Source organism: Saccostrea cucullata, unplaced genomic scaffold, assembly GCF_032062105.1.
Source record: "Saccostrea cucullata isolate Sc308-1 unplaced genomic scaffold, CSIRO_AGI_Scuc_v1 ctg5238, whole genome shotgun sequence".
NCBI classification, from domain to species: domain Eukaryota; kingdom Metazoa; phylum Mollusca; class Bivalvia; order Ostreida; family Ostreidae; genus Saccostrea; species Saccostrea cuccullata.
Window position 1 is genome coordinate 1 of NW_026929588.1, and position 19,110 is coordinate 19,110.

At 34.6% G+C, this 19,110-nt stretch overlaps 3 protein-coding genes across 4 annotated transcripts; 1 reads left to right on the top strand and 2 right to left on the bottom strand.

Moving 5' to 3' along the window:
• Positions 1-1,889: 1,889 nt before the first annotated feature.
• Positions 1,890-6,704, bottom strand: LOC134281343 (uncharacterized). Its single transcript, XM_062763828.1, has 10 exons — positions 6,681-6,704; positions 6,036-6,172; positions 5,395-5,561; positions 4,322-4,578; positions 4,063-4,128; positions 3,719-3,832; positions 3,250-3,318; positions 2,866-2,934; positions 2,578-2,646; positions 1,890-2,070 (listed from the first exon to the last, which is right to left on the bottom strand). The coding sequence occupies exons 2-10, from the start codon at positions 6,133-6,135 to the stop codon at positions 1,890-1,892; spliced, it is 1,092 nt and encodes a 363-aa protein (XP_062619812.1). The 5' UTR covers positions 6,136-6,172; positions 6,681-6,704.
• Positions 6,705-10,928: 4,224 nt separating this feature from the next.
• Positions 10,929-14,324, top strand: LOC134281342 (uncharacterized). 2 transcript variants are annotated; one of them, XM_062763827.1, is made up of 7 exons: positions 10,929-11,118; positions 11,283-11,376; positions 11,493-11,660; positions 11,803-11,900; positions 12,477-12,623; positions 13,148-13,213; positions 13,354-14,324. In XM_062763827.1, exons 1-6 carry the CDS (start codon positions 10,961-10,963, stop codon positions 13,164-13,166), a joined length of 684 nt encoding a protein of 227 aa, XP_062619811.1. In that variant the 5' UTR covers positions 10,929-10,960; the 3' UTR covers positions 13,167-13,213; positions 13,354-14,324. The 2 variants fall into 2 exon arrangements, with proteins under 2 accessions (XP_062619811.1, XP_062619810.1); XM_062763826.1 differs by lacking the exon at positions 13,148-13,213 and having other exon boundaries at positions 10,930-11,118.
• Positions 14,224-17,216, bottom strand: LOC134281338 (uncharacterized). Its single transcript, XM_062763821.1, has 5 exons — positions 17,192-17,216; positions 16,855-17,101; positions 16,401-16,540; positions 14,947-15,142; positions 14,224-14,764 (listed from the first exon to the last, which is right to left on the bottom strand). Exons 1-4 carry the CDS (start codon positions 17,214-17,216, stop codon positions 15,093-15,095), a joined length of 462 nt encoding a protein of 153 aa, XP_062619805.1. The 3' UTR covers positions 14,224-14,764; positions 14,947-15,092.
• Between the last annotated feature and the right edge of the window lie 1,894 nt (positions 17,217-19,110).

The window sequence follows — 19,110 nt, forward strand, 5'->3', positions numbered from 1 at the left end:
GTTGATATGGTTGTGTTTGATTACATGCCAATACATGTACAAATGGTTGAAGGCAAAGGCTTTAAAAAACTGATGTCCATCGTTGCATCAAACTACAAAATACCGTCCCGTAATACTATAAAATCTAGGATCGGAAAGTATACGAAAATCGTAAATCCGCTCTGTTAGAACTTGCTCAAGTTCAAGTCAAACTGTACGACTGATACCTGGACGTCAAACGCAACAAAGAGTTACATAAATTTTTTTTAAACATGAACCACTTACGATTTTATTTCTTGTGTTTATCTGATAAATAATTAAATTGAACTTAAAAATTGTTGGATTAAATTTCGTCGGGCACGAAGTGCTCATCATTGTTACAACAGAAATGCATTTACGGGAAAACCTCCTATCAGAGCATGTGGTTTTATTTCTACAAGTGTTTACAATGTTTTACATTCATCAATTTACTTGTTCATATTTATTTACACTTTTACCGAGTACCCGGGTACTCGATCGGAAAAACGTCCGAGTAACCGAGTATTAAAAATTGACCGATTTGACATCCCTAATTCTTATATTCACTCAAAAATAAACTTGCATGCAGTGTTGAGTTGTCAAAAACCAAATGCCAAAAAAAATTGTACATTTATAATACATGCCTAAAGCAATAAGACTAGCTCTATGCCTGACCTACTTATTTCTACTGCTGTACATTTTACAAGCATGGGATAACACGTAATTAAGATATCATATTGTACTGTACATTATACTTACTGTGACATATTTTCTGGCATGCTGACCACCCCTACTTGTATAATGGTACCATCCTATTTAAAAGTTTTATTTTTAAAGCTGAATTTTTAAAATTTATTTAGCTTAATGAAAAGAATAAAAAACTTATTAGAAATCTTGATTTAACTCGAACCAATAGAATCAATAGACCACTTTCACATTTACAAAAGTTATTCCCCTTTGCAGGGTCAATCTGGGGTCAACCGAGTATTTAGGCATTGTTTTCCCTCTAAAACCTTACCAACTTTATGGGTCAGCATCTTAGAAATAAAATCTGTATGAATATGTTCATTATGTTTCTCATATAGCCCCAAACTCTGCCAATACAGGTACAGATCGAAATTGTCTGATAATGTTTGCAGATTAAAAATAATAACAGGTAAATTATAAAGGACAAAGTGGGAAAAATGAGCGTTACGCCGACAACTGGAGATAACTCTTAGGAATGTGCAATTCGTCAATTTTTTTTATCTGGATCTTAATAATTGCTTGAATTCTTCACTTTCCAAATTTGAAATTAGTCACAATAAAATTTACATTACACAATTTTTAAATGTAATTTCATTATTAAATTCAGACACTTGATTTCCTAAATATCATTGAAATATGACTATAAGCATTCTGATCAACAAAGCTCCACTGAATATGACAGTGTGCATAATTGCATGTATATAAATGTTTGCTTTTCTTCTTTGGAAAATCAAAACATCTTACAGTAATACAATGTATAGTGTATAAAGATACAAATTTGTATATTGCTTAATACTGTTCAAGATCAAGATTTAAATTATCAAGATAGAGATTTATCAAGACATTAATTTGAAGCCCACCTCTGTGAAAATGAAGTGGATGGCATATCTATGGATAGACCTCCAGTCTCGAACACCTAAAAACCAGCAAAGCATTAATAATTTAATCACTCTTCATTTTAAAATATTAATAAGCACTTTTAATTAAATTTTATCTCCTAACTTGTTAAATAAATGCTTCCAAATTTCTTATTACTGTTATATTTCCTTTCTGGTGCACGAATGCCCTTCCCCCTCTTTTTCATTTTTAAATGTCCCGCACCATTAACAGATGTTCATAAACATTTAAATTTGTACACCATGATTTCAGACAACTTTCAGAGAGGAAGAAATATCAGCATTCAATACACAGGAATTAACATTCCGATGACACGTACCATATGAGTGGTCCCTGACGGCCTTCAGCCGGAAAAATTGTTCCTCCCTACCCTCAACCTGTATCCTCCCACTGAGCTCCCCCCACTGCTCATAGTGAGTCTGGTGGTCTCTACAAAGGAATATATCTAACTATTACATATAAACATGACAGCATTCTATCCTCCCACTGAGCTCCCCCCACTGCTCATAGTGAGTCTGGTGGTCTCTACAGAGGAATATATCTAACTGTTACATATAAACATGACAGCATTCTATCCTCCCACTGAGCTCCCCCCACTGCTCATAGTGAGTCTGGTGGTCTCTACAGAGGAATATATCTAACTGTTACATATAAACATGACAGCATTCTATCCTCCCACTGAGCTCCCCCCACTGCTCATAGTGAGTCTGGTGGTCTCTACAGAGGAATATATCTAACTGTTACATATAAACATGACAGCATTCTATCCTCCCACTGAGCTCCCCCCACTGCTCATAGTGAGTCTGGTGGTCTCTACAGAGGAATATATCTAACTGTTACATATAAACATGACAGCATTCTATCCTCCCACTGAGCTCCCCCCACTGCTCATAGTGAGTCTGGTGGTCTCTACAGAGGAATATATCTAACTGTTACATATAAACATGACAGCATTCTGAGCCTCCACTCAGCTCCCCCCACTGCTCATAGTGAGTCTGGTGGTCTCTACAGAGGAATATATCTAACTGTTACATATAAACATGACAGCATTCTAGCCTCCCACTGAGCTCCCCCCACTGCTCATAGTGAGTCTGGTGGTCTTTACAGAGGAATATATCTAACTGTTACATATAAACATGACAGCATTCTATCCTCCCACTGAGCTCCCCCCACTGCTCATAGTGAGTCTGGTGGTCTCTACAGAGGAATATATCTAACTGTTACATATAAACAGGACAGCATTCTGAGCCTCCACTCAGCTCCCCCCACTGCTCATAGTGAGTCTGGTGGTCTCTACAGAGGAATATATCTAACTGTTACATATAAACAGGACAGCATTCTGAGCTCACACTGAGCTCCCCCCACTGCTCATAGTGAGTCTGGTGGTCTCTACAGAGGAATATATCTAACTGTTACATATAAACATGACAGCATTCTATCCTCCCACTGAGCTCCCCCCACTGCTCATAGTGAGTCTGGTGGTCTCTACAGAGGAATATATCTAACTGTTACATATAAACATGACAGCATTCTATCCTCCCACTGAGCTCCCCCCACTGCTCATAGTGAGTCTGGTGGTCTCTACAGAGGAATATATCTAACTGTTACATATAAACAGGACAGCATTCTGAGCCTCCACTCAGCTCCCCCCACTGCTCATAGTGAGTCTGGTGGTCTCTACAGAGGAATATATCTAACTGTTACATATAAACATGACAGCATTCTATCCTCCCACTGAGCTCCCCCCACTGCTCATAGTGAGTCTGGTGGTCTCTACAGAGGAATATATCTAACTGTTACATATAAACATGACAGCATTCTATCCTCCCACTGAGCTCCCCCCACTGCTCATAGTGAGTCTGGTGGTCTCTACAGAGGAATATATCTAAATATTACATATCAATAAACATGACCGCTTTCTAATCTTAAGTAAAGTCGTGTAGCCTATAGAATTGTGTGCGTGAAGGTTCATTTAATCATGTGGAATCGTTTGTGTAATGAGATACTTTGTGTTGCAACCACTGTATTATATTTTTCAAACTTTGTTTGCCAGAATATAACATTAAATTTTTGATACCTCTGAAGTCTGTTAAAGAAGTCTCTTGTCCACTTTTCCCTAGCCATTGCATCTGCTAGGGCTCTTGGGTTGATGTTTGTATCAAAATTAAATGGATCTGTCATAGCCTTCCATCTAAAATATAAATATAATGAATTGTTCCAAAATATTTTAGAGAATCTTGTGCATTAACAATAAGCATGATTATATTTTCAAATAAAAAATAACAGCAATGTTATTTACATTTTATAGAAATAATGTTCTTTTTAATATTTGTTTTGAACATATTTTATTGACAATATATCAAAGAGATTGGACACAAGTTACATAAATAAAACTTAAATTCTAATTTAAATGTTACTTACATAAAGGAAAATTTGGTGCACACCAAGGTGCTTTCCTCTCTGCCTAATTCTTTACACACACCTTTTCTGCAATTCAAGCATCACAAAAATTAAAAAATGTCTCCTTTATATAAAGAAAAGATACTTTCTCTATACTAAATAAAACCTGTCTGCCAATGTCATTTGTATGTTTAGTTTGTTTGTTTGCTTTTTTGTTTTATTTTTTTTGTTTTATTTTTTTTAAATAAAATTAAAACTTAAAATTTCAAACAATCAACACCTGAGCAGTCCATTGAAGGAAATCCTCCACTTTATCATGGGTTCCAGCATTTCAATCCTCAGTCCCCCCGCTGTAAGTGTCCTTGGGGTCACATTACTGACCAGGGTGTCAGGATGTACAGGGTGGTGGAAGTCCCCCACCCCGGGGATTCGGAGATACAACCACACCTCTGAATGTCGACCATGGCGTCTAGCAACTCTGGCAGCAAGATATACTCCATCTTTGTTGAATCCCCCAAAATAGACTGAATCTATTGCCTAGAAATGAATTATCACTGTGCCTAGTTAAATAACATTTTCTGGTTAACATTTTCTGTCTAAAAACTTTTGAACACCGAAATGTATATATGACTACAACCTTACATGTCTTAAGGAACTTATGCCCTGTTCACACGACGAGTTTAATTCGCAGTAAATTAATGCGAAGTAAACTAATGCGAATCAAATTAATGCGAATTAAATTGCGTTCACACGACAGCTAATGCGAAGTAAACTAATGCGAATTAAAAAATTTTTCTACAGTCAGGCATCAGTAAGTCTGTTATGATGTCATTTGTAAATCACGTCATGTATGCAGAGCAATCCTTTGATACATTATGTAGTGGCAACCGGTATTCTTTGATTTTAGTGATTAACATACTTTCCCTCAATTTTTGAACCAAATATAGCACAAATACCTATATATCTGTGACTTAATTCTGGCCTTACACATGCGTGAAAATTTAATTCGAATTAGCTTCGCTTAGCGTTCACACGGAGCTAATGCGAAGTAATTTAATGCGCAGTAAATTAATTCGAATTAAACTAATTCGCATTAAATTATCCGTGTGAACGCTAAGCGAAGCTAATTCGCAGTATCTTTACGTTTAATTCGAATTAAACTCTCCGTGTGAACAGGGCATTAGAAACATATTATATTGCTAACAAAATCACTATTTCTTTTTTTTTTATATGCTACAAAAACATCTAGCACAGAGACAACCATTAAAGCTTTTAAAAAATCCCAGTTATATTCTCAGGTCATTATAAAACATGATAAAGAGTGGAAAAAATTCTTGTAATATATGAACTTACAAAAGGATTGTCCATTAATGGTGGATTGTCCTCCATTTCTTCTGGGTCGCTGACAGATGCCCCGTACCCAGAATTCCCTTCCTGTAACGTCTTCTCTTTCCTCTTCTTCCATTGTCTGAGTTTGAACATGAACAGGAAAATGATTCTTTTAAGATGATACCATCTACCTGCATGATTAAATAGTAAACAACAAAATGATTTTAAAATTCCATATGAAAATAAATATATGTCAATAAAGACGGTTAATTTTGATATCTAAACCTGTAGGATTAACTGCACCAAGTACATCTTAAAGACTTTCAAAGATTCTTTTATTTGTTTACACAGGTAAATCATGTGATTTCTATCTGCAGTATGATGCAATCATCTATTGTTAACCTGTGCTCTGATAATTTGTAAACAAGCAGTAATTTCAAGTCAAATCAACAATCATTATGAAATACACATGCATCAAAAGTCGTCATTAAGGGTTGGGGGCTAGGCGTCAAAAGTCGTCATTAAGGGGAAAAGGAGGGAAAGGTCTAAGGGGAAAAGAGTTAAACAATGTTGGATTTTCATTGCACCAAAATATGATATCTCTGTATATTAAACTACTTATAGCTTATGTGTAGAAAGTCATTAATGATATACTCAGATTATACCAGGCTGTCTATAGATTCCATTGATGGGTGCAGGCACAGGTTTAAACAGCTCCCGTAAGAGTAAGAGAAGGACAAGATAACAAACTACTGTCCAAAGCATCCTTAAATATACTCAGGTTGCTGCTGGAATACTGGGTCTGAAATTACAAAGTTAAGACATGGATTTTAGTGTATAATCATGATAATATTCTCAATAAACTTTGACAACACCCATAAAAACTTTCATTACTCCAGAATAGGGATCAGATATTACATGTACCTTGCGTTGGCACAGTATATAAGCAATATGAATATTATCTGACAGATAATAATGATTGTGCCAATGCGACGACAGCTAGGTTCACCAAATACATTGCATTGCATCATTTAAAAAAAAAAAACTTAAAATTTGGCTCAAATCCTGCATAACTAAACGCTCTATACAGCAAGTAACCTTCTTCTTCTTAAGAGAGTGTGACAGTCTCATTTAAATCTAACCCAGTTTCAATGTACAGTAGCTTAGACACTAGCTGTTTGTTTATCATAACATCGTGGTCCTTTGCATTAAAAATGGCTCATCAAATTCATTTGAAATATCGGCATTAATGCAGACAACAGGATAACAATTCCCACTGATGCAATATTGGCAATATCTTACAAATTTACCTGCACAGCATGCAGTCGTCTTCTGAAGAGTCGACTGGCAGCGGCTGTCAGCTGTAAAAAAAAAAAATCATACGATCTGATCGGACTTCGATCCCGTGCAGATAGCAACTGTTCTGAACCCGATCTATTTAAAATGCATGGTCGTGATTTTATCAGTGAATGTGTAATAAAGTGGGGGAAAGGTAAATTATGTAAATCATGGCATAGAGCTTTACTTAGTACGTGAACAAGTAAACACTACATGTGTTAAGTGTTTATTTTTGACAATTAAAGAACCCCTGACGTACATGTAGCTTTTATATATTTAGTCACAATCAAGGGCCCTCAATGCCCAAGGGGCATATACAATAAAAAAAACAACAACAATATAATCATGATAATAACAGCATTTACTGGTAATTGTTGCATCAGGTGCAATATTGGCTTGATCCTCACGTGCAACAGTTCTCGGATTTGAAATACTGGAAGTGGTTTAGTTCACCATCAAAATAAGCATCACATATAATATGAAAATAATATAACAATATAAAGAAAAAAATCAAGCTGCTTTACACGTATTTCAATGAACAGACAGATAACAGCAAACAAGCAATCCTAAATAATATTGCTCCGTATTATTTAAAAAGTGATATTGTATATATTTTGCTGGCCTGGTAGCATAGGGTACCAAGGGACGATGCCTATTGAGCAGTCTGAAAAAAAAAGTGAAACTCTGAAAAAACCAGCTTGTCGGTCTTGTGCCCCAAGCAACCAAGACAGCCAACTTTTATTCGAGAAATTTTCGCGAGGTTCAGTACAAATTAAATGTACCTTTTAAACTTTTGTGAAAAATAGATACTGTACTTTTATCGATACTTGGTAGACAAGATACTAGTATAACATTTGTAGCATTTGAAATCATATCTTCACTCGTCTTTCAATTTAAAAACATTATACAACATTTTGCATGAATTGTTTGAAAGATTAAATTACCATACCTCTCCATTTCTCAAAATCCTCCTTTTTATTCTCTATTAACTTTGGCGGAGACATCTTAGAGGTTTCCTCAGAGACAAAAGTAAGATCAAAGGCCACGCCGCCTCTCTTCTTTGTCACTTCCTCTGTAACCATCGTTTTCCGTACTTTCTCGTACGCTTCTGTATCTTCTTTCATTACGCCCACTTTGTTATTTTTAGCAAAACAGCTTTGAAGAAGACCCATGGTGTTCTTTTTTCGGACCGGAGCTAACAACAACGCTTCTGCAGTGATGTATATTATGAGGTCAAAGTAATTGTGACGTCATAATAGGAGACAATATTTGACGTCACAATGACGACGCGAATGCTATGCAGTTTACCATGTTGTAAAAAAAATGCCTATAGATATGCACATAACAGTTACAATTGAATGGGAAAATAAAGTTCATATGGCCCATACCTTTAAATTGATTAGTTACACAAGAGCATGCTCTGCGTATGAACACTTTCCAATCAAGCGATTTAAGTTATCCACAAACATGTTGATAATACAAGAATATAAACAGTCTTCATTGTAAGTTCTATGGTCAAAACGGTAGCAAATACAATCTATCATTTAGTCAAATGCTGTTTGACTTTTTCATACTATAATTTTGGGTTATTATTTACGAATTGTCGACGTTATTTCCCAATCATGACAAGGAGCACACGCCTTTTGTGTCCAATTGACAGGAGATACTCCCTCCTCCATGGCACTTAAGGGACCAGGCAAAGTTTATCACAATGATAGGACCGGTACAAACAAGCATGGGGCATTGAGTTTTTTTCATCGAAGAAAACCATGGGGCAGAGACATTTTTAGCATTAAGTACCCATGAAAATGAAAAAAAGCTTGAAATATCTGTAATCTGAAAGAATCCTTACACTGTTTTGTTTGACACTAAGATGTAACTATGGGACATTAGCTGTTTTTTTAAATAAGTCTTAAGGCATGGGACAGATTTTTAAAATACGAATGCCATGGCTTTCAGGGTAGTGCATGCAATGATAAATAAAATATCAAATTTGCTTGGCACAGAAAATATATACATGTAACTATAGTACTGAAGTATACCCTTCTCTTATCCAACATTCCTTCTGTACCATCAAATAATATCAATGATGCTTTCAGATATTCTTTATTATACAATGTCATTGTGCACCTTCTATAAATACTTTATATTTTGATCTGACCCTCATTTCGTTTCTCTCAGAACGAAATAGAAGTACCGTGAGCAATGAACTCCCATATGAATATAACGGAAGTGTCCATAATTTGCTATGGGAATCCCAAAATATGTGTCAAAAGAGATGGGTACCCCAAAGCGTAACATACAGACGGAGGGACGCACAGCTAGACGGACAGACGGACGGACACCCCGATTACTATATATTCTTCCGCTTTTCAAGCGGATATGGCATGTCAAACGTTGCAATATTCGATAATCTTGTGATGTATATTCAAAATCTTGTGATGTATGTTCGAAATCTTGTGATGTATATTCAAAATCTTGTGATGTATATTCAAAATCTTGTGATGTATGTTCGAAATCTTGTGATGTATATTCAAAATCGTGTGATGTATGTTCAAAATCTTGTGATGTATATTCAATATCTTGTGATGTATATTCTAAAACTTGTGATGTATATTCTATAATCTTGTGATGTATGTTCGAAATCTTGTGATGTATATTCTATAATCTTGTGATGTATTTTCAATATCTTGTGATGTATGTTCAAAATCTTGTGATGTATATTCAATATCTTGTGATGTATATTCGAAATCTTGTGATGTATATTCTATAATCTTGTGATGTATGTTCAATATCTTGTGATGTATGTTCAAAATCTTGTGATGTATATTCAATATCTTGTGATGTATATTCGAAATCTTGTGATGTATATTCTATAATCTTGTGATGTATGTTCGAAATCTTGTGATGTATATTCGAAATCTTGTTATGTATATTCTATAATCTTGTGATGTATATTCGAAATCTTGTGATGTATGTTCGATAATCTTGTGATGTATATTCGAAATCTTGTGATGTGTGTTCTACAATTCAGTGATGCGTGCAATAAAATTGCATGACGCAACAGAAAAGTAAGGACAATTTTCATTGGTTAGAAATAACGAAAGTAGCTGAAGCGTCGGGAAAACCATGCAGGTGAGAAAAAACACAATCATCAGTTTGTTTATTGCAGCACTTATTACGAGATGCACGAGTGTTGTTCCTGGTGACATGATGGAGATATTTCGGCCTGCTAGGGAAAAAACTTAGTAAACGTAGATATATTGACAAAATTTGTAGGTATACTCAATTCTCATTATATCGCGGGTTTCATTGTATCGCGGTATGTCGCAAAAATTTGGATACATAGCCTATATTCTTTTTATTGATGGACAATATGTTTATAATGTCCGAAAGTTTACTTTTTTGATGATTAAGAAGTATGGAACATCTGTTTGAAAAAAATATTTAACAAAAACGTAATTTTTCAGATTTCCAGTCACGTTTTTATTATTTTTAACCATTAAGTCTGTAACCTAGTAAAAATTATTCTATAGCTCATCTTTAAATGTCTTAAGTTTGTATATTTATTTACTTTTCCTGTAGAATTACATAGTAAATTCAAAAATAAAAATTGAGGTCCACGTCATCTACAAGTTTCCATGTTTTCCCATACCGCGATACAATGAGACTCTCCAATTTTGGAGGTAAATAAGACTTCCTGTTTTAAAAATAGACAATAACTTAAACGATGCAAGCTTGGGAAATAATTTTACACTAAAAAGTTAGTCCATAGATTGGTTAATGAATATTTTTTTATGAAAGTTAAAAGTAAAAAATTGGAATAACACTTTTTATGCAAAAGGATTAAGTACCGCGATATAATGAGACACCAGTATACTTGTAACGATATGTCACGATGCTGCATTGTCAGATACAGTATTTAGCTATATACATGCATGCTAAAAAGTTAAATCTCGTAGTAATCAATATAGCAGAAGAATAATGAAGAGTACATACTACAAAAACTGTGCAATTTGTAGCAAGATTAATTTTTGTTTAACAGCTGTTTTTATTACATTTTATTTCGTATTATTACTACCAAATACTGCTACCGTTTGTTAATGTTATGCACATGGTTATCTTGTACTTGCAAGTAAATGAAACATTTAAAAAAAAATAATGAAAAAACAAGTCATTTAGGCTATTTGATAATAACATGCTAAATGAACAGGGTTTGCTTTTTAATTCTCCTTCACTCAGTCTTTGTATAATGTATATTTTTAGACGAGCTGATCGCCAACCAGGAGATCAGAATGATCGCATCTGCTCCTGCCACTTTAAGGATGGTAAGAAGGAGGGGGACCCTGCATATTTTGCATGGAATGAAGGAAAGGCCATGGATTTCTCTGATCCTGAATGTACAAAAAGGTGAAATTATTTTTCAAAATGTGACCGACATCTTGTTTTTGGATGGTGGGTGGGTGGAGTTTAATTGAGAATATTTTACTAAAAAACTTTAAAAGGGTACATGTATAAACAGAGTAGCTTACAACTGAATAAAAAAATAATTCAAGTTTAATTATTTTACAAAGGAGGAAAAAACTCAAAAGTGAGGAGTCCCTGTCATCTTCACAGATGGACCAGTTGCAGATTCCACAAGCACCAAAATGTCAATATCAAGAAAAAGTAAAGCTCATTTAAAACACCAATGATGACAAATGACCAACACTGAAACATTTTCAATAATTTTTAATAATATATAAAGTTCTTTTAACTGTACATGATTTACAATATATTTTCAGTTGATATCAGAGCACAACTACTCAGCATCCTGCACATTTAACTGTACTCAAGAAATGCAGCGCCTCTCAACAGAAATACAACTGGAAAAGGAATTGCTTGCCCTAAAAATAGAGTCTAGTAAAAGGAAGCCAATATCAATCCACGATATTAAATACAACGAAGAGAAGGTACATTTAAAGGAATTCCAATTGTGATTTCCTATTTCCTATCAATTTCAGTTACTGTAATAAAAACTTGTTGCCATTGAGGGATGAACATCTTAGATTGACTGTTATGTTAACATATTTTGTTATTATTTGGGAGTGTTAGGTCTCTGATCAGCAGGGGCATTTTCTCTATATAAGAAGAAAATGGAGACTCCCTACCCACCCGATGTATTTTGTCGGACAGTTTTCTGTACATTGCAGGTAAATTTTTTATTTATTAACTTTCCAGCCTCTTATTGTATAGTACATTTTGGGGTTTGAAGTCAGTTTTTGCTTTTCTTTAATTTTTAAAAAAAATTATTTAAATTCTCCTTTTCTTAGAATAAAATTCAAAAAGTAGCTTCTGATTGTAATGTATAAGACTACAGACATTGAACTTTGATTTGTTATCAAAAGGATTGATTTAAACTTGTCTAAATTAATTGTAAACAAAAATAAAAGGGGGCACCTGCTATTTCTTTAAGTGTTTTTCACTGGGGGGTGGGGAAACTTTTTTGTACATACTTGAGCAATAGGAGGGATTAGATAAGAATCAATTAGTATATCAGAGTCTTAAATAATATCCTTTGCATAAGCATAAAAAAATTCTATATCAGTCTTTTTAAAACCTTTGAATTTTGCTTAATTAACTACGATTTATCCAATTTTGGAGCTTTTTACCTAATTCTGGGTAGAATCCACCCTTATGAAATTATTGACTCAATTTTGACTTAATATCACTTTATTAACATTAAAGCACAAAAACAATTCATTGTACAAATATTTTATTTATTACAGTCACCAATATATCCAAATATCATCACCGGCCCAGACGTCATTCACTCCTTTGAATTGTGCTGGTAGCAGTAAGGTGTCATCATTTGAGATGGTCACAGTATCCAATACACTGAAGTCACAGGACTCAAATTTCATACATGTTCACAGGTAGGTGTATAGTCTTTGAAATTACCACAATTGACTAATTCTGGGACAGGTAAGTATGTAAGTATAGGAATGAGAGCACCAAATCCCCGGATGCACACATGGCTTTGTTTGTTATGGAACATTAAACTGAATACTGAATGGGTAGGCGTTACGCCATTGGCTGAAATCAGGTATTTAATTGTTTTCATTTTAAAGTAAAATTAATGACCTTTGAAATAAATGATGGGATGAGGGAATATTACAGAAACTATAGAAATGCCAGGGAAGATTTTAGGAGTGGGGGTTGATTTTTTATGCCGCGTGTTATTTACTGCGAATCTCTAAAAGTTGAAAATAACTGCAATTTTGACCTATAAACGCCATGGGACCATGTATTTTTTTCAGTATTTTTTGTTAGGGCTTAGAACAAAGTTTGAAATGATGCTAAAGATTTTTCTGAAATTGTCATAGTAAAGTACTGAGAGGGCCTAAGGTTTGTATGGAGTTCTATGGGAAAATAATTAGTGGTCTTTTCCCTATACAAGATGCTGTCTGATGGCGTAGTGTAGAATGTAGCGTAGAATGTTTTCCAAGTCAGCTTAAATGCAAAGGTTTGTTTTAAAATTTATCATAATGACTTGCAAAAATTTAATGCAGTTAAATTTATTGTATTCTTGAAAGATTGACTGTAACACAATTTTTTTACACAATTACAAATAATCAAATTAATTTTTTTCCAACTTTTTTTCAGGGTCTCTGCCAAAATCTTTTGAGGATTTTTCCTCTGCTAGAGCATCCATGGATGCAATTGAAACAACCCAGGACATCCCAACACATATGGATAATCAGGCCATGGCCTACAGTATGTACAAAAGTTGCCATACTTTTAAAGCAGTAACTTGCGTGCCTCCAAATGGTGCACTTACATTTTGCTCCATGCTGTACCCAGGTTCTACTTCTGATGTAGCTATTGTACGTCACAGCCAAGTTTTACAAAAGTTCAAAGCTGGAGACCTTATTTTGGTGGTCAAAGGTTTCACCATTCATGACCAGTTGCCCCAGGGTGTCTGCTTAATTATAAAAGCTCTTTTATCGACACTAGGCCAGTTTACCATACAAGAAGCAGCACTGTGTTACAAGATTGCTAAAGCACTTATTCATGTGGAAAGAGCCAAGGAGAGGATAAAGAATTACGAGATTCTCCGTCACATACCATCTACTTACAGACCAATCTCAACAAAAATATTTCAACTCTGTTCTTGTCTTGTAAACTTGCAAGCTCCACTTTTGAAAGAAATTACTTAAAGATACATGTACTTATTATAAATTTGCATTGGCGTGTGACAGTATACACTAAACAGTGAAGATATTCATACCAAAGTGCAAGGGATAAGCAAATTTTGATTTGTTATCAATGTCAATGGTTATATTTGTTAACTTTGTAGTATGTTGTAATACATATACTTCATAAAATGAAAATCCCTTTTGTTAGCATGGATTTATTACAAGAATGTTTGGCAATTCCATTCTTCATTTGACAATATAATTTGGAAGAGGGTTTACTTATAATTTTAAATCTCTAGTTTAAAGTATATTTACCTTTAAAGCACAACTCAACAAATTCATGTTTTCAACAATTTATCTATTAAGAAAGACAAAAATGTTACATTTTCACTTTGAGAATAACATCTTCAATTCATTAATAAAATGATTCTAAATTTTGATATTCTTTTTTTATGTAGTACATAGATTTTATTAATCATCATTGCTATTTAAAATAGTCTTATAAGCCAGAAGTTTTATGATGGATTGTGACATATCATATCATACATTTATGAGACTTAGGAACATTCAACACATTTAACATGATTACCCATTTTCCATTGTTAGAAAATTCTAGAGGTACAAAACTAAGTGTCAAGAAGTTCAAACCAGAACTCAGTTTTCCATCAGTGCTGGAATGAAAATGTTAATGTAGAAATCTATCAGCTTTGGAACATTTGCTGTCCATTCAATGTCTTTTACTATTCTAATCACAATGCAGTCTACTCTTGTCCACACAATTAAGTCGCAGAATGTTTTGTTACATATGTGTAGCTGGCCTTGAATTTGATGATAGTATGGGTGACTGGTTTTCAGGCACAGGGTATCTTGTTTAAGATCTAAAAAAAAATCAAAAAACACTTAAGTTGTGTTATACCAGTACATATCCCCTCCTTTTTCAATATCTTCATACCATATTGAACAGCTGCACTTGTAAATTAATACATGTTTTGAAATCATTTACTCACCAAGATTTTTAATTTCAAAGTACTGGACAATACAGATTTTTAATGTTATTTACCTATGAAAAATCCTTCAAATTTTGTGCCCCATCTGCTACTGTTGAAGACAATGCTGTATATGGACACTTCACCTCTACAATATCAGGAATGGCGTCTTTGGCTTCTGGGGTTTGATAAAATACACTGCATGTTGGTGGTCGAACAACTAAGCCATCAGGTGAAGCTCCCAACACTCCGGATTCATGCAACCATATCCTTTTCAGAAAAAATTATAATACTACTGAATGCAAACAAACCATAATACAATTGATTTTGTAATGCAAACAAAGTCTAAGTAGAGCTTTTATAATCCTTCCACTTCAAAAAGCAAATTTTCTGGAATATGTTGGTAACTGAATATTTATGCCCCGCCATGAATATGGCCGGGGCATATAGTGTTTGTCATGTCCGTCTTCCGTCCTTCTGTCCTTCCGTCCCACTTTGTGTTTAGCTCTGTTCAAAGCTAAGTTTCAAAGAAACTATCCAAGATATTTTCATCAAACTTCATATGCTGATAGATATTGATGAGAGCTATGCAACTGCATTAACATTTTTTGACCTTGACCTGACTTTTCTTAAATAGTGTTTAGCTCAGTTTTAAACATACCATTCAAGATGGTGTTATCAAACTTTACATGTTGATACAAACTTGCATAGATGATGCATCTAGAGATGAACACTACCGGACATGCTTCGGATGCTGGATCTGACCTACATTTTCCAGATGAGTGACCAAATTAAAGTTTTTGGAGCAGGTCCATTCTTAAGGAACTATAAGCCCTACTTAGACCAAACTTGCTTGGATGATGCATCTAAGGATGGACACTACCAGACTTGCTTCGGATGCTGGATCTGACCTACATTTTCCAGATGAGTGACCAGGTTGAAGTTTTTGGAGCAGATTTATTCCTAAGGAACTATCAGCCCTACTTAGACCAAACTTGCATGGATGATGCATCTAGGGATGGACACTACCAGACTTGCTTCGGATGCTGGATCTGACTTACATTTTCATTCCCAAGTAACTATAAGCCCTACCTAAACCAAACTTGCATGGATGATGCAGCTAGGGATGGACACTACCAGACTTGCTTCGGATGCTGGATCTGACCTATATTTTCATTCCCAAGTAACTATAAACCCTACCTGAACCAAACTTGCGTGGATGATGCATCTAGGGATGGACACTACCAGACTTGCTTTGGATGCTGGACCTACATTTTTATTCCCAACTAACTATAAGCCCTGCCTGAACCAAACTGATCAAATTTTATACATGTACAAATTTCATGTTGCTTTACTAATATATCCTCGGCGGGGCATTCATGTCCTATGGACATATTTCTAGTTTTTTTTACAATTAGACTTCAGTAATTGATTTCTGTTTGTCACCAGGATAAGTCCTGCTATTTGTTTTGACACATTGAATGTTAACATGTCAGAGGTTGAATGAATGTTATTTTGTGCTGTATACCTGACTGCTCTACAGCTGCATCAAAGTCCTTTTCATACTTTCTCAAAGCATCATCTTCATGAGTGATACCCCATGCAACAGCCTTGATGGACTCCAGATTGTAAGCCGACATCAGCTGTTTCTTCAGTGACAATGTCAATCTGGAGAAGAAAATATGATTTTTGGTTATTAATCTTATATTTCCTGCATCTTTATGTACAAATATCTAGTCATTACAGTCGAACCTCATTATCTCAAACTCAATGAGACCAAGAAAAATGTTGGAAATATCCGTGGATTCAAGAATAATACATAAAGAGTTATCAAGAATAAAATGTCCCAGTCTTTTATAAATGGTTTGGACTTCAAAATTACTGTGACATATCCATGAAATATGAGATAATGGGTTTGAGATAACAAAGTTTGACTGTAATTTTAAAAGTCTTTTTCGCAAAAATTTAATCACACGTCTTACCGCCTTTGCTTAGAACTGAGAACTGCACCAAAGTTGGAAGCTGATATGCTATATTTCCTTACAATCGACCACATTGGGTTGTTTCGTTGCCAATGCAGCTCTTTTAATGGATTCAGGGATAATGCATGCTGTAACCATACCATAGGGGTATCAGAATGAACATACTCTGGTGATGTTAACAGGTCTTCAATGAGAGGTACAGGTGGACCAGGTTCACATGGCTCTGGTTCAAGAATCCAATTCAATGCTGAAAAATTTCATTACTTGTGTCATTCTCAAAAATATCATCCATAATATCCATATCACATATACCAAGTATTTATATAAGAGTCCATACATTTCATTTTAGTGAACACTGTCATGGGTTTTTGTAATGTATGCATTACATATCAAATTTACAACTCACTTGCATATATTTGTTCAGAATTGTTCCTGTATATAATTTTGCACGTGGCATTCTTAGTGTGAAAATGCCATGTAAAAATTGGTGCAAATGTACAATTAATATTTACTTAATTATTAACAAGGTTTCATAATGACAGAGTATTTAAATAATAGAAGAATGATCTGATAATTCGCAAGAATATGAAACAAAATATTTTTTTTAATGCAATTGAATAATTTATTTTTCCTTTCAAAAATGTATGCTCATGTACAAAAATGCTATCATATTTATAATATTGTCTTTCCAATTATTCAAAGGTTGTTATTAATATTTATTACATAATATGTTCAAAAATTGGGCAATATACATAGCCAACTATATTATACTCCTCATCTTTGTACATTTGTTCACAATTAAAATTAACCATCGTTCAGTAACAAAATAACAGTTTCATAATACTCGTAATATAAAAATCAAATCAAACTTAAATAACAACAATAGTGACACCAAAATCATAACTTCCTTCTTATATTTTACCAATAAACCTTCCAAGGTGCAAAAAACACTGGTCACTTTCATCAAAGGGTCGGTTTAAAGCACTTCAAATATGAAGCAAATTTTTTAACAACTGATTTATTTATATTTAATGATTGATCATTTTTAAAAAAAAAAAAAAAAAAAAAAAACAAGAGGCCCATGGGCCACATCGCTCACCTGAGCACTGTGGCTAGGAAAAAGTAAAAATTGGTTTTTTATTGAAAAGTTTAAATCCAAAAGTAGTCCCTTGACCAATCATGGCTTTGCTTTTCTTGAGAAGGTTATTTTTAAAGAATTTTCCTATATATTTCTATATAAAATTTGATCATCCTTTGTGGCCCCGTCCTACCCCCGGGGAACATGATTTGAACAAACTTGAATCTACACTACCTAAGGATGCTTCCATATAAATATGATCAATCAGGGTTTTGCTGTTCTTGAGAAGAAGATTTTTAAAGATTTTTCCTTTATATTTCTATGTAAAACTTTGATCTTCCATTGTGGCCCCGCCCTACCCCGGGGGTTATGATTTGAACAAACTTGAATTGACACTACCTGAGGATGCTTCCATATAAATAGGATCAATTATGGCTTTGTCATTCTTGAGAAGAAGATTTTTAAAGAATTTTCCTATATATTTTTATGTTAAACTTTGGTCAGCCATTGTGGCTCCGCCCTACCCCCGGGGGTCATGATTTGAACAAATTTAAATCTACACTACCTGAGGATGTTTCTCCATAAGTTTCATTTTTCCTGGCACAGTGGTTCTTGAGAACAAGATTTTTAAAACATACCATCAAATTTTCATTAATTCCCAATTATCTCCCCTTGAATGAGGGTGTGGCCCTTTATTTGAACAAACTTGAATCCCCTTCACCCAAGGATGCTTTGTGGCAAGTTTGGTTGAAATTGGTCCATGGGTTCTAGAGAAGAAGTCGAAAATATGAAAAGTTTACAGACAGACAGATGGACAGACAGACAGACAAACAGCTAGATAGACAAAATGTGATCAGAAAAGAGCTAGAAATGAAACATTCCTCACCACAAAAGCCAGAAGAATATAGGGACCACCACCAGTAACATGTTTCTGGGAAGAACCAAACCATGCAGAGATAAATATCAATAGTCCTGAATCTTCGATGCAGGACCAAGTACGAGAATTGCTACAAACACTACTCCGGAGACTTACCTATTATCCTATGATGTAACGTACTTTGTCCACTGCAGCTGGTTCCCTCATAAGCTGGTAGCGAGGACAGTTCAGGATGTCCTGTCAACTTTATTCCTCAACTTCCTGTCTTGGACTGAAAAGCAATAAGTGGAAATCTTTAGTG